The sequence below is a fragment of the Phalacrocorax aristotelis genome, chromosome 3 (assembly GCF_949628215.1).
Source record: "Phalacrocorax aristotelis chromosome 3, bGulAri2.1, whole genome shotgun sequence".
NCBI classification, from domain to species: domain Eukaryota; kingdom Metazoa; phylum Chordata; class Aves; order Suliformes; family Phalacrocoracidae; genus Phalacrocorax; species Phalacrocorax aristotelis.
The window spans coordinates 8,272,296-8,285,111 of NC_134278.1; the positions used below are offsets into that span (position 1 = coordinate 8,272,296).

The 12,816-nt window shown below is 46.1% G+C and overlaps 2 protein-coding genes across 2 annotated transcripts; both read left to right on the forward strand.

Moving 5' to 3' along the window:
• The first annotated feature begins 3,375 nt into the window (after positions 1 to 3,375).
• On the forward strand, positions 3,376 to 5,731 carry TP53I3 (tumor protein p53 inducible protein 3). The gene is given in 5 exon segments (XM_075089719.1): positions 3,376 to 3,598; positions 3,600 to 3,717; positions 4,322 to 4,518; positions 5,304 to 5,390; positions 5,393 to 5,731. Coding segments are annotated over 5 exon segments (876 nt in total). The 5' UTR covers positions 3,376 to 3,463.
• A 365-nt stretch (positions 5,732 to 6,096) lies between these two features.
• Positions 6,097 to 11,520, forward strand: SF3B6 (splicing factor 3b subunit 6). Its single transcript, XM_075086707.1, has 4 exons — positions 6,097 to 6,286; positions 6,605 to 6,723; positions 9,740 to 9,878; positions 10,386 to 11,520. Exons 1-4 carry the CDS (start codon positions 6,257 to 6,259, stop codon positions 10,473 to 10,475), a joined length of 378 nt encoding a protein of 125 aa, XP_074942808.1. The 5' UTR covers positions 6,097 to 6,256; the 3' UTR covers positions 10,476 to 11,520.
• Positions 11,521 to 12,816: the final 1,296 nt, after the last annotated feature.

The window sequence follows — 12,816 nt, forward strand, 5'->3', positions numbered from 1 at the left end:
CTGTGTGTCCTATAGGACATCAAAGAAGACTAGTCTTAAGAAGACCAGGCTTCATGATCTTTTCACCTGCAGAAACAAATAAATTATTCGCTCTTTGAGTCACGTGAGAACAAAAGAATTTTTAACTGTATTTGATTTTAAATTAGTTCAGTTTCAAAGAAGAGTTTAAAAGCCCGAGTCCAAAAATCTGAAAATCAATAGGAAACAAATCCACAGAAGAATCCCACACATGGACAGACATATCATTTATCATTTTTAAATATTGTGAAGTGTCAGTTTTATTCCCCAACAACTCAAATACTCAAGAGCTGATGACCAGGACACAGAGAAAGGCATGATCTGATCCTTCCCCCTCTGGGGGAAATGGTAAAGCTCAGTGAAGAGATGCAATCAGGCAGCTAAAGCATCAGGTAGAAATGCACTGGGTTGACGGATGTGAACCTGTAAACTTTGAACACAGCTGCCTTACAGGAACAGAGCTCAGTAAAGCCTCCTCAGGTGGATGTGTAGCATAAGGACTAGCACAGCTCACATGCCCTTAATGCAATTTAAGTAAATCCGGTCTGCACTACTCCGAGTTCAGAAATCAAACCATCAGCTCAGTGCTCTGCCCAAGACAGCACAGATACGCACGCATCCAGCGGATCGGCACGGCGAAGGCATTAGACCAAACCTCCCTGTGTGCTGGTGGGCAGCAGCGGATCTCTACCTCAGTACCAAAGGGGAAGGTTGATTTCTGCCTCAGTCTGCGGAATAAACCAGGTCCGTGGGTAGAAATAATGGTGAGATGTACTAATATTTCTGACTCTGCTCATGCCTTTCCTTCTGAAGTAAAACAACCTCATCCTGTTCCACCCCTTGACTTGCTGGGGAATAGCTGATAGCAAGGGCAGGGCTGGGAGAGGAGGAACTGGGATCAGACTCTGGTCCCGAGGACAGGCTGGGTTCGCTCCTGGTGCAGACAACGCCCTCCCTTCTTTACAGGAAAAAGGTGAGTCACAATTCGTGCTCGGGAATCGCATAACTTCTTTAAACTGTTGGTTTGGGCCACTGCTGGCAGATCTGACAGTTTAAGGTTGTTACACTTGGTTGGAAACTTGGTTTTCAATTCCTGTGTGTTTCTGTGCATTTGAAATGAATGCAGGTATTCAGATCTTCACGGTGGGTTTTTTATATATTTTTGTGGGTCTGCTTCTAGCAACAAAGAAAAGCATCTATAAACATGCAGCCTAGTGGGCTGTGTTGGAAGAGGGACAAAAGCTTTTGCATCTTATTTTTAATTTACTAAATTCAGACAGATTAATAGCACAGAAGCATCTGTTACAGGGTGGTATCTGGTGGGCTTCCCATTAGATTTTTGTGCTGATACAGACAAATTTTGTGGGACTGGATTAAATGGTTCAGCTGAGAACAACAAATAGACAGCCAGCTTCAGAAAGAAAAGCCTTTAAGTTACATTTTATATGAATAATTGGAAATGTTTATTCACCGTAAAATAGCCACAGAGCACCACCCCATGGGGACTGACATTCCTGGGGTTTCAAGGTGTTTATCATTCTGCATTTGCAGTCTTACAAAAAATAATTAAGCATGCACTTAGCTTTTCCTTTGCAGATATCATAATGCAAGTGATTTTTACAGAGGGCATGGTGGTCTGTCACACAGTGCTGTTGCTTGAAGGGGCTCTGGCTTGCAGCCCACCCTGCACATGTCTTTGGGCGGCAGCCCTGTACTGTGTTCAGTATAGTACCAGCTCTCGGGAAGTACCACAGTCATTCCCATTGTGATTCTGTCTTCCTCTCATCTCCTTCCACCCAGCACCCAGGGGCAGAGGAAAGGCTGCTCCAGATATGATTGTGCCAGGGAGAAAATGCTGCACATCTCAGCCCAGCTCAACAGCTCCCAGTGCCAAAACTGAGGAACCAGGAAAAGTGTCTGAGGGGTTACTTGAAAGACTCCTGCAGCAGTGGGACCCTCTACCAGAGCACATCAGGCACACAGGAATCACTTGCTCAGGCAAGAGAAGTAAGTAGGAATGTTTAAAACCATTTGTTATCTTTCACCCACGCAAACTCACTGTTGTGCCTCTGTGTACCTCCAAGTTGCCATCTACGGGGTGAGTTGTAAGGCAGTGCTTAGATAATTTTGGATGTGTCAAATAAAGGCTCTTTCTGCTGAGAGTTTTAAAATCCCATTTGTGCCTACTATTTTAAGGGCCTGTGTCCCTTAGTCCATTGAGCGCTAGGGCCCTAATCATGCAGGAAGTCAAGAGCAAAGGATTTTATTTTCATTTGCACGCTACTTTTTAGAGTTAAGGTGGGATGGAGGTCAGTGCTGTTGGATCCACACATGGCTCCGAGCAGGGTTAATCCCTATGACTTGATCCGGGTGATCTTCACAGTTTGTCAAATGGCCTTTGCAACGCTATGTTGTGTCCCAATGTTAATGTATTTCATTGCACTATAACCCCTCAGTTTTCTCTGGCAGCCCTCCCCTCTTCTCCCTTCAAACTGTGTCACAGTTTGCATTGTCCATCTGCAGAGCGGAGTCTGTAGAGCTGCGGTCACTGATTACTGAGATTTTGCAGCTGCACAGAAGTGTGCCTGCATTCACGCCAGGTTTTTGGTTTTGGAGTTTTTTCGGAGAAAATGTTGGCAGCCTATTTTGATTGACCAGTGTCATGGTTTAACCCCAGCCAGCAACTGAGCACCACGCAGCTGCTCGCTCACTCCTCCAGCCCCAGTGGGATGGGGGAGAGAATTGGAGGAGTTAAAGTGAGAAAACTTGTGGGTTGAGATAAGAACAGTTTAATAATTGAAATAAAGTAGAATAATAATAATCATTATCATTGCCATTATAAAAGAACATACAAAAGCAAGTGATGCACGATGCAATTGCTCACCACCCGCTGACCAGCGCCCAGCCCAGCCCCAAACAGTGATTGCTGCTCCCCGGCCAACATCCCCCACCTTATATACTGCGCATGATGTCATATGGTATGGAATATCCCTTTGGCCAGCTGGGATCAGCTGTCCTGGCTGCGCTCCCTCCCAGCTTCTCGTGCACCTGGCAGAGTGTGAGCAGCTGAAAAGTCCTTGACCAGTGTAAGCACTACTACCCAGCGCTTCTGGTACTCCTCCACTGCTGAGTGCCTGATGTCTCGGTATTAATATCCTCTGAGTGTGTTTTCTGTTGGTGGCAGTGGATGGTCCCAGTTTAAAAAGGCTGACTACACTCACCTAAGCAGATTGGTCACGGATGCCCAGAACTGGACAGGGCCAAGCTAAAGTCATTACGTTGAAGTGGGTAAAACGGAGTCCCATCGGTACACTGTGAGCTGTGTTAGTTCTGGTTTTGTTTCTTTTATGAAGGATATGAAGATGTAAACAAGTCCACTCAAGGGTATCTCTTTCAGCTTCCTCTTCAGTATTTTCCACCCCGATCATATTTTAATCCAAAGGTGATGCGAAAAGGGGAACCATTTCCCTTAGGTCCTCCTTCAGGTAAAATACAGACGGGCAAGAGAGTGTTGGTCCATGCTGGAGCTAGCAGAGTTGGTATGGCAGACATTCAGCTGGAAAGGCTGGCAAAAGCCATTCCCAGTCATGGCAGCATGAACTCAAGAGAAACTGAAAGCAACAGCAAATGCCAGAGCCGCTGCAGAGTTCCACTGCATGAGTGAAGATTTTAGTGAAAAGGTCTTGGCGTTCACCCAAGGTAAGAACCTCTGTGTGAAAGACACAGCTGGGGAACGGTGTGCACCTCCTAACATACAGGCACATACACTCAATTTCAACTGTCACCTTAGTCGGTGAAGGAGCAGACAGTAATGACCCTGTTAGTGCAACCTGACATCCTGTTCAGCCCAAGGATCTGTCTTTCCTTAGTGTAGTTGTGCTCTTTTCTGCATGAACTCTCTTTGGCTTTGTCTTCATTTGGGTCATAAATATTGTGCCTGTGTTATTGTTGCCTCCAGAAAGAAACGTGGGACCAAATCCTCATACTTGTCTTTGCAAGTGTTTGAATATGGGAACAAAACTCAGTTCTCTTACTGTTAGAAAAATTTGTCTTTTCTAAGCATTTGGGATGGTTTATGACAGAGTCTGCATCCAGCTATCTATAATGATTCTTTTTCTGTGCCCGATTCTAGAGTTCCTTAGAAATCATTGTGCAAATTCCTAATTTCAGTAGAAAGATTTAAATAAGAATTGCAGGATTGATTGTGTACTTATAAAGAACAAGGTTTTAGTTTTCCCTGAAATTATCTTACCTTTAATACAGCTCAACTACATCACTGAAATCTTTTCTGTTTCTACTTGAGGTCCTGGTGTCGGTATTATTTCAGATTGTGTCAGTAGCTCATACTGGGAGAAGAATCTCAACTGTCTAAGTACTGATGGCTGGTGGATTATTTATGGACTATTGTGTGGAGGTGAAGTACACAGAGACTTGCTTGCAAGGCTGCTTTCCAAAAAAGCGAGCATCCATGTGAGTCTATTACGATCATGAGACAAGGAGACAAGTAAGGCTGTCAACAGTGTATGTGGTTTGACCTTAAAATCAATGATAGTTTTGAGAGCTTTCTTTTGGTACCAGGGTTAAAGCAGAATCTAATGCATTATTACCAAAAAAGCTCCACCTTGAACAGTTACTACATACTTTGGAAAACATTGCAAAATTAAATTATAATTTCCCTTTTCTATTTTTGTCAAATATCTCGCTTTTACAACTACTGACTCAAAGGAATGATACCCAGGACTTCTTAATGTACTTCATGAGTACCATAATTTAAGGATTTGGCTTAAGAAAAAACAAAACTCAAGTGATCAGGCAACTTGATCAAGTTGGGGCTGGGAGGTGGGGGTGGGAAGGGAAAAACCTCTATTAGATCATTTTTCAAAGTAGAGATGGAGGCCATTTGGATGCCCAGAAATTACCAAGGAAAAATCACTTTATGTGGAAAATTCTTAGATTCTACAGCAAGACAGCAGTGTAGAGCCCTAGGATAGATTCTGTCCATGGTCTAATACATAATGATCTCAATAATTTTATCAGCTTGAGTTTAAATGGTTCTGCACTGAGCTTATATCACTTGTTGGGGGAATGTAATTCAATTAAAATGTAATTAATCTAAAACTTTGCTTCACATTTGTAATTTACACCCATCAGATGTTTACACGTCTGTCTCACTACAAGGATGTCAGAGTCTCCCCCAGAGCTGTGCATGTTTTGTACACTGTGCTTAGAATGTTTGAATGAAACAAGCGGAAATAATCTTCAAAAAGTTGTCATTTTTTCTTCACTATAAGGAACAGCTGGTGAAAGCCTTCACACAAAATGTGCTGCCGTATTTTTCTGGAGGAACTTCCCCTCATCTCCAGTCCCTTGTTGGGATGGCGTTTACCCTCTGCATGAGGTTGCAGGGGCACACAACCGGCAAAGTTGTCCTGGAAATGCCTGCTTCATCTTAAAGGAAGGCTGGCTGTGGGAGTTGTTGCAGCAGCAGCTGTTTCAGGGACTGAACTGTGTCCAGTTCTGGGCCCCCCAGTTCAAGAAGGACAGGGAACTGCTCAAGCAAGTCCCGCGGAGAGCTACCAAGATGATGAGGGGACTGAAGCCTCTCCCTTATGAGGAAAGGCTGAGACCTGGGTTTGTTCAGCCTGGACAAGACAAGACTAAGGGGGGATTTCACCAATACCTACAAATATCTCAAGGGTGGGTGTCAGGATGATGGGACTGGGCTCTTTTCAGTGGTGCCCAATGACAGGCCAAGGGGCGATGGGCACAAGTTGGAACACAGGAAGTTCCACTTATATATGAGGCAAAACCCCTTCCCTGTGCGGGTGCCAGAGCAGCGGCACAGGCTGCCCAGGGAGGCTGTGGGGTCCCTTCCCTGGAGACATTCACACCCTGCCTGGATGCGTTCCTGTGCCCCTGCTCTGGGTGTGCCTGCTCAAGCAGGGGGTTGGATGGGATGGTCTCCAGAGGTCCCTTCCAACCCCCGCCATTCTGTGATTCTGTGATTCCCTGACAGGAATCTGCGTTGGGGGCGTGGCCGGGGAGCGGGGCCGTTGCCGGGGGCGTGGCGACGAGGAGCGCGGGGGCGGGGCGCCACGCAGGTCACGTGTGGGCGCCGTTCCCGGCGCGGTGCAGGCCGGGACCACATCCGGGTTTCCCGCTGAGGCAGGCGGCGCGGCGGCCCTTCTCTCTCCGGTGTTTCTCTCCTGGGCCGCGGCCCCCCTCTTCCACCGGCGCCATGGCGATGCAAGCGGCCAAGCGAGCCAACGTGAGTTTGCTCCCCTGTCCTGCCTCTGCCCTTCGGGGCGGTGAGGAGAGGCCCGCCGCCTGGGGCTGGGAGCAGGCCTTCCCGCCCGGCCTGGGCTCTTTCCTCCGCCCCGGCCGCCCTTGCCCGTCCCTCTCCAAGCAGGCCTCCTTTTTGACAGAAACACGCCGAGGTTGTAGCTATGGAGGGTTAAAAAGGGACCGGCGAAGCACAGGGTCTCTCAGCGGCGTTAGCCCCGAGATTTAGCACGTAGGCTGCTGCTTTCAAGGTTTGCAGTGAGCGCTCTGGGGTCTAACGCACCGTGTGTTGTTTCTGCATCAGATTCGGCTGCCTCCAGAAGTCAATCGGATCCTGTATATTAGGAATCTGCCATATAAAATCACAGCGGAGGAAATGTACGATATTTTTGGGAAATATGGGCCTATTCGACAAATCAGAGTGTAAGTATTTTAGTTTTCTTTGAAAAGCTAAGGATTGTATGTGCTTTAGTTTATGTGCTATATATCAGTATTCCTACTGCCGTCGGTGGCAACTGGATTTCACAGCTGAAAAAGTTAAATGCACTTTAGGAGTATCCCTGTGCACCAAAGATGGATGTGGTGATATTTCTCTTATGTCTGAATTAGTTAGAAAATAATATTGCTGGTAGGTGGGGTGAAAAAGCTTAAATGTGATGTGAACGTAGGTAAGTTGGTAAAAATATGACTTAGCCTCTTAAGTAAATCTTAAATACAGCTAACCTTTTACCATAACTAAAAGTAAAAATAAGAAAGGCAAAAGTTGAATACAACTGGTTTTCATAATTAATGTGTATTAGATGCTTAAATAATCATGGAATCATTAAGGTTGCAAAAGATGTCTAAGATCATCAAGTCCAACCATCAACCCAACACCACCATGTCTCCTAAACCATGTCCCCAAGTACCATGTCTACACATTTTTTGAACACCCCCAGGGATGGTGACACCCCCACCAAACTGGGCAGCCTGTTCCAATGCCTGACCACTCTTTCAGTAAGGAAATTTCTCCTAATATCCAATCTAAACCTCCCCTGACACAGCTTGAGGCTGTTTCCTCTCATCCTATCACTAGTAATGTGGGAGAAGCGACCAACCCCCACCTCACTACAGCCCCTTTCAGGCAGTTGTAGAGAGCGATAAGGTCTCCCCTCAAGCCTCCTCTTCTCCAGGCTAAAGACCCCCAGCTCCCTCAGGCACTCCTCATAAGACTTGCTCTCCAGACCCTTCACCAGCTTTGCTGCCCTTCTCTGGACACACTCCAGCACCTCAATGTTTTTCTTGTCCTGAGGGGCCCAAAACTGAGCCCAGCATTCAAGGTGGGGCCTCACCAGTGCCAAGTACAGGGGCACGATTGCTGCTGCCCTGCTGCTGCTGGCCACACTATTCATGATACAAATGGATGGGAGAACAGAGGTGTTACTGTTGCTGCTGGACCTGTCAACCAGAAACAAATATGAGAAGGAGGTCCCTGTGTATCGGGTGCAGCTTGTCGCTGAGCCACGTAGTCCATGGATAATGGCGATCTGATTAATTTTGTTTCAAAATGCACAGAGGTTATATGTGTCTACAGCAAATCTGAGGCACTTGTCTTGAGTTATTTAAAATCTTGAAGACCTGAGCTCTCACCTTCCTTGTTACCCTGAGTGCTGGGGATTAAACCACAATTTCATTGGGTTAGTGTTACATTCTGCTAAATTTCTAGCAGAAACAGTTGACTGAAGCTGGAATTCAGGAAGAGCTTTGGAGAATGTAGTGAGGCTTATTGGGGTATTGACAAACAACAGGATTTTTTTTTTTTTTTCCCCCTCAAAAATATTTAGGAAGGGAAGGGGGAGGAAACAAAACTTGGTGGTTAACACTTAAAAAAAAATTATGTAAGTCACATTTCAATAGATGTGCGGATAGAAAGGAAATGTAGTTTATATTTGATATGGGGGTTTTGTGCTGCTTTTACCCATATGTTGGCAAAATAAACGGCAGCATCCCTGACTTCTCCGGGTTGCTGATTGGATTAGAGCAGAATGTATCCTTGTCATTTGTATTGCTCTCCATTTCCCTGTGCTCTGAGACTGGGGTGGGTAATTATTCCACTAAATATGTTTGTTTTGACTATGCAGGACATAAATATGTAAACAGTTAAACAGACTGAACTTCTCTATCCCAAACAGAAGTGCTCTTTCCAGAGCCATAGGGATTAAAAAATTATTGCTCAGTGTATAGAATAAAGCGAGTTTTATGTATAGAATTGTCTTCAGTAAATAAACAAGGGCAGGCGGACATGCTGCTGGTGCTGGGCTGGACTGCCCGGCTAGTGGAGTCCCTCCCGTGCGGGCAAAGGCAGCAAAAGCGACTGGAGAAGGAGTTAGAGGAACAAGGGACAACACATACATACTGCTTGGCTAAATGGGTGGAATTCTTCACTAGTAAGCGTAGAGGAGAACCAGTATTTTAAGGTTTCTGAAAACATGTAGGTTGAAACAGCATGACAGTGGGATGTAAAGAATTAAGGCAGATCAGGGGAGCTTTCCATCAAAGCGATGTGCTGGCGCATGCATCCAGCAGGGAACCGCTGGCAGCCTCCCTGCCATCGTTCAGAACCACCGCTTCATGGTGTTTCCCACAGAAATCTGAGCACCAGCACGAGACAAGGCGTAACGTGCAACTCCTTTTGGAATGGCTCTTGTGCTTCACGCAGGTTTTATCCCGTTCCCCTCTTTGTTTCTGTACGCATCCTGGTGTGGATACGTGTGATGACATTTGTCCTCGGGAGTTCTCTTCTTAGAAACAAGCGCCTTAGACAGAGTTCTCCTGGTTGTTGAGCTCTCTATAACTACCTTTTAGCTGAGAGCTTTTGGTTCTGCCAGCTCTGTCATCTCTCTGGGCCAGTTAGCGTTATGTGCCCAGACGTGTCTCCAGTCCCTCAGGCAACGGAAATTGATTTGATGGTCTGACAGGCCATGGTTGTGCATCTGAAGTGGTCTTGCGCCATCGGGGCTCTTTCAGCTCTTTTAAATTGACTTTGTGATGTACCGAGAGCCAGTGTTTCATCCCCGGGAGGCATCTGGTCCAGACATCCATTAACTGACAGCCTGGTCTTGTAATATTAAATAAAACAAGCTAATCACTGTAATAAAAACTTAAAAGATTTCCAGAAATATGACAGCCCTTGACAGCAACAGCTTTTGATGGTTGCTGTGGAGGGGTGAATTCCCTTTGGAGCATCATGTAGCACATGCGCCGGCACATTTTCATGTCGTCTCTGACTCTGAACTGTAAGTGTGGAAAGCAGGGATGTATTTTAATATCTAGAAAAAAATAGCAATAAATTGTTTTCAAGTGCAGTTCCATTAGTTAATCTAATCTCAGTCACTGCTAAAGACCACTAGAACTATTTCCTGTTTGTTTTATTTAACATTAAAACTGATCTCGCCTGCAGCGGGAACACTCCTGAGACTAGAGGAACAGCCTACGTAGTCTATGAAGACATCTTTGATGCCAAAAATGCTTGTGATCACCTGTCAGGATTCAACGTGTGCAACAGATACCTCGTCGTTTTGTACTATAATGCAAACAGGGTACGTACACTTGGCAGCTTTTTAAGCTACCTGTGAACACAGCTAGCGCAAAAAAAGAAATTCCACTTGAAAAGACAGTTGCTTAGATATTTTAAAAAAATAAATCCAAACCGACAGAGGGAATGGATTGGATAAACTGTCAGGATTTTGTCTTTACGTGGCAATTTGTGTGCAAAAATGTCCTTTTGGACCAAGAGTGTGAAAAAACACGCTCTGATGAGTGTACTTTGGAGAAGAGGTAGCAGGGGCCTTGCAGCTGAGCGTTGCGATGGGACGTGAGGTCTTATTTACAGGTAGAAAGTCTCGGGGTCCTCGTGTTCTGCCTGTTCCTGATGGTGTTCAGGGTATGGAGGGATTCTCCGAGGTCGAGAACTGAGCAGTGCTGTTTGTGTGTGACGTTGATGTAGTTTGTAGTGATGTTAGTTGAGGTTACGGGGAAATAACATGTCCTAAGATGAGATTTTGGGGTTTTTTTTTCTTCTCACATTTTTTTTTCCCTCGTTGCAGGCATTCCAAAAGATGGACACAAAGAAGAAAGAGGAACAGCTTAAGCTTCTCAAGGAAAAATATGGAATTAATACAGACCCACCAAAATAAACTGATCTTTTTGGAAAACTTTTCAAGCCCTGGCGCTGAGTTTTTGAACTAAACATAGGAATTCTCAATGAAGTATAACTTTTTTTTTTTAATTTGATAAGCTGTAATTTGACTCTTTAGATCTTCCCATTAGAATTAAATAAATGTAAAATGTCGGAAGATCTGCTTTAGGATTAAATCCCCCTAAGTGGACATGGCTCCTCGTGTTGTAAGGGTGAGCTGGTAAATGCTGCACGATCGCAGTCCCGTTTGGAGCAGGACCTCACGAGACGGGACCGAGCACGCCGAGTGTTCCACACCTCTTGAAGCTCTGCCCGGCCTCCAGGGCAGGCTTTGAGCCTCGCTGCCAGGTCGTGCAGAGAGCCTGAGGGGCTCTGTGTGAGCAGCCTGCGGGGAGGCAAATTGCACGTGTTGCTTCCTGAAAACGGAGCACTGCAGCTAGTCTCCCTGCCACAGGGAGTTCTGTGCTTTTTTTTTTTAAAAGAAAATAAGTATGGTTTGGTGTCATCACAACTGTATATATTGTATGTGGTTGGTTTTACCTTTCTCCCCTGGGGAGTGTTTGAGGGAGCCTGACTCCATTACATGATCGCTAGGCTCCTTCTTACTAGAACAAAGCAAGCCCAAATCCATGTTTGTAACAAAGTTTCTTTCACAAGCTTTAGAAAATGAATGGCCTTTTAAAATGATCCAGCTGCTTTGGTGGCTTCAGTCAGAGTATCTTGTTTCCAGTGATCAAGGTGAAACAGATAAGCTGCAGTAGAATGGTCTTGCTCTAAGAGCATGTTGCTGTGGGGCTGACTCTGGGCGTACGGGCTTTGTACTGCGGTTAGGAGGGGCGGCAGGAACATGCTTCGTGCCTTTTATGTTGAGAACACCCAACCAAAAGGAGACAGTAGTAGTGGTGGTGGTAATTTTAGATACCTGTAGTGCAATTGTTCTCTACTCACTGTGTTTGAACTGTAATATATCTCACGTACATAAATTTTTAGATGTAGCACCTGGTGGAGGAAAAAGAAAACATTTAAATTTTTTGGGTCTCTCAGCACTCATGTCTTGTGAATAAAAATGACCGTGATACGGAGTATGCACAACCAGTGTATTTTGGAATTGGAAAATAATAACTTCTACCCCTGTTCTGAACCAGCTCGAAGCCCTCTGCGCATTGGTAGTTCTCCTGCCTCTCAGGAGGGTTTATTTGCTTGGCCGTGATGTTTAACTTGCCGACCGTACAACTTCCAGCCAGTGCAGGCCATGGGCAGATGCAAACATGCTTTGCCTGAGGATTTGTGATTTAAGTTAAAATTTTTTTCAGTGCGTTATAGCGTCATAAAGGAATGTTGCCATTTTCTTCTCCTTAGATTTTTGTTGAAATCAGTCACTTAAAAAGCCCTGCTGTTTTTGTGTCCATTTAAGGGGAAAAAATAAATGTGTGTCTGCCTACTTTTTTGATAAAGGCTTGCTTTATGCTGTGCTACTTCTGTATGTGACCTTTCCCTTTAGAGAGGAAGTAATTTGTTGCCTGAATGTTTGTGACACAGGTAAGGGTCTGCAGAGCATTCATCCCTGCGTACAGGTGAACGCTGATGTGCGTTCAGCGCCCGAGCGATGGGGGAGGAGGCCCGGCTGTGGGTACCAAGGTCCAGCTCTCGGTCGGAGGGGCTCCCCTGCAGCTGCGCGTGGTGTTTCTCGGCTGGGGGGTGCGCGAAGGCTGGCAGTGATGGTCAGGACTGGCCGCTTCTCCCCAGGACAGCAGGGAGGGAGCAGCTGAAATGGCTGTGGGGTGATTTCAGCTCGGGGGGGTGGGGTGGGTTGTGCTCGTAATCCCACCCTGCGCGTGGCTGGGGAGCGTCCTCCTGGGCCGGCTCTCCTTGCTCCGCTGTTGCAGATGGGCATTTGGGATGCGAGCGAGAGCTGCGTGTCGCCTGCCTAGTGAGCAGCCTTGGCCTCGCTCTGTTCCTCTTCCATAGCCATGTCCTTCCCTTAAAGCTGACACTGCTTTTTCCAGCAGGAAGCCTCGTGGGCCCAGTGAGGTGTCCTTGAGGTCGGGAGGAGGCGATGGGGCCACAGAACCGTAAAGCTCTGCTGCGACGTTGCTGCCAGCTTTCCCACCTGCCCTGTGCTGCATCTCCTGCCCGATGCGGCTGCGGTGCAGGTACGTTAAATAACACCGCAGCTGCGATCTGCTGCCATCGTAACAGGCCCCTCGCTGTAACGGGAACTGGAGGTGCTCTCACCATGCTGGATTTATGCTTCTAATTAATAATAATAAATACTGATAATAAAATACCGCGGTGCAAACAGTGGTGCCACATTCTGCCAGCCTTGTTTAAAATCATAT

What these genes read in the sequence shown, in the direction of transcription:
- SF3B6 (XM_075086707.1), top strand. Translation starts at nt 6,257, where the DNA reads ATGGCGATGCAAGCGGCCAAGCGAGCCAAC. An exon ending in AAGCGGCCAAGCGAGCCAAC is followed by an intron (nt 6,287 to 6,604) that starts GTGAGTTTGCTC and finishes TTTCTGCATCAG; the next exon opens with ATTCGGCTGCCTCCAGAAGT. An exon ending in CCTATTCGACAAATCAGAGT is followed by an intron (nt 6,724 to 9,739) that starts GTAAGTATTTTA and finishes TCTCGCCTGCAG; the next exon opens with CGGGAACACTCCTGAGACTA.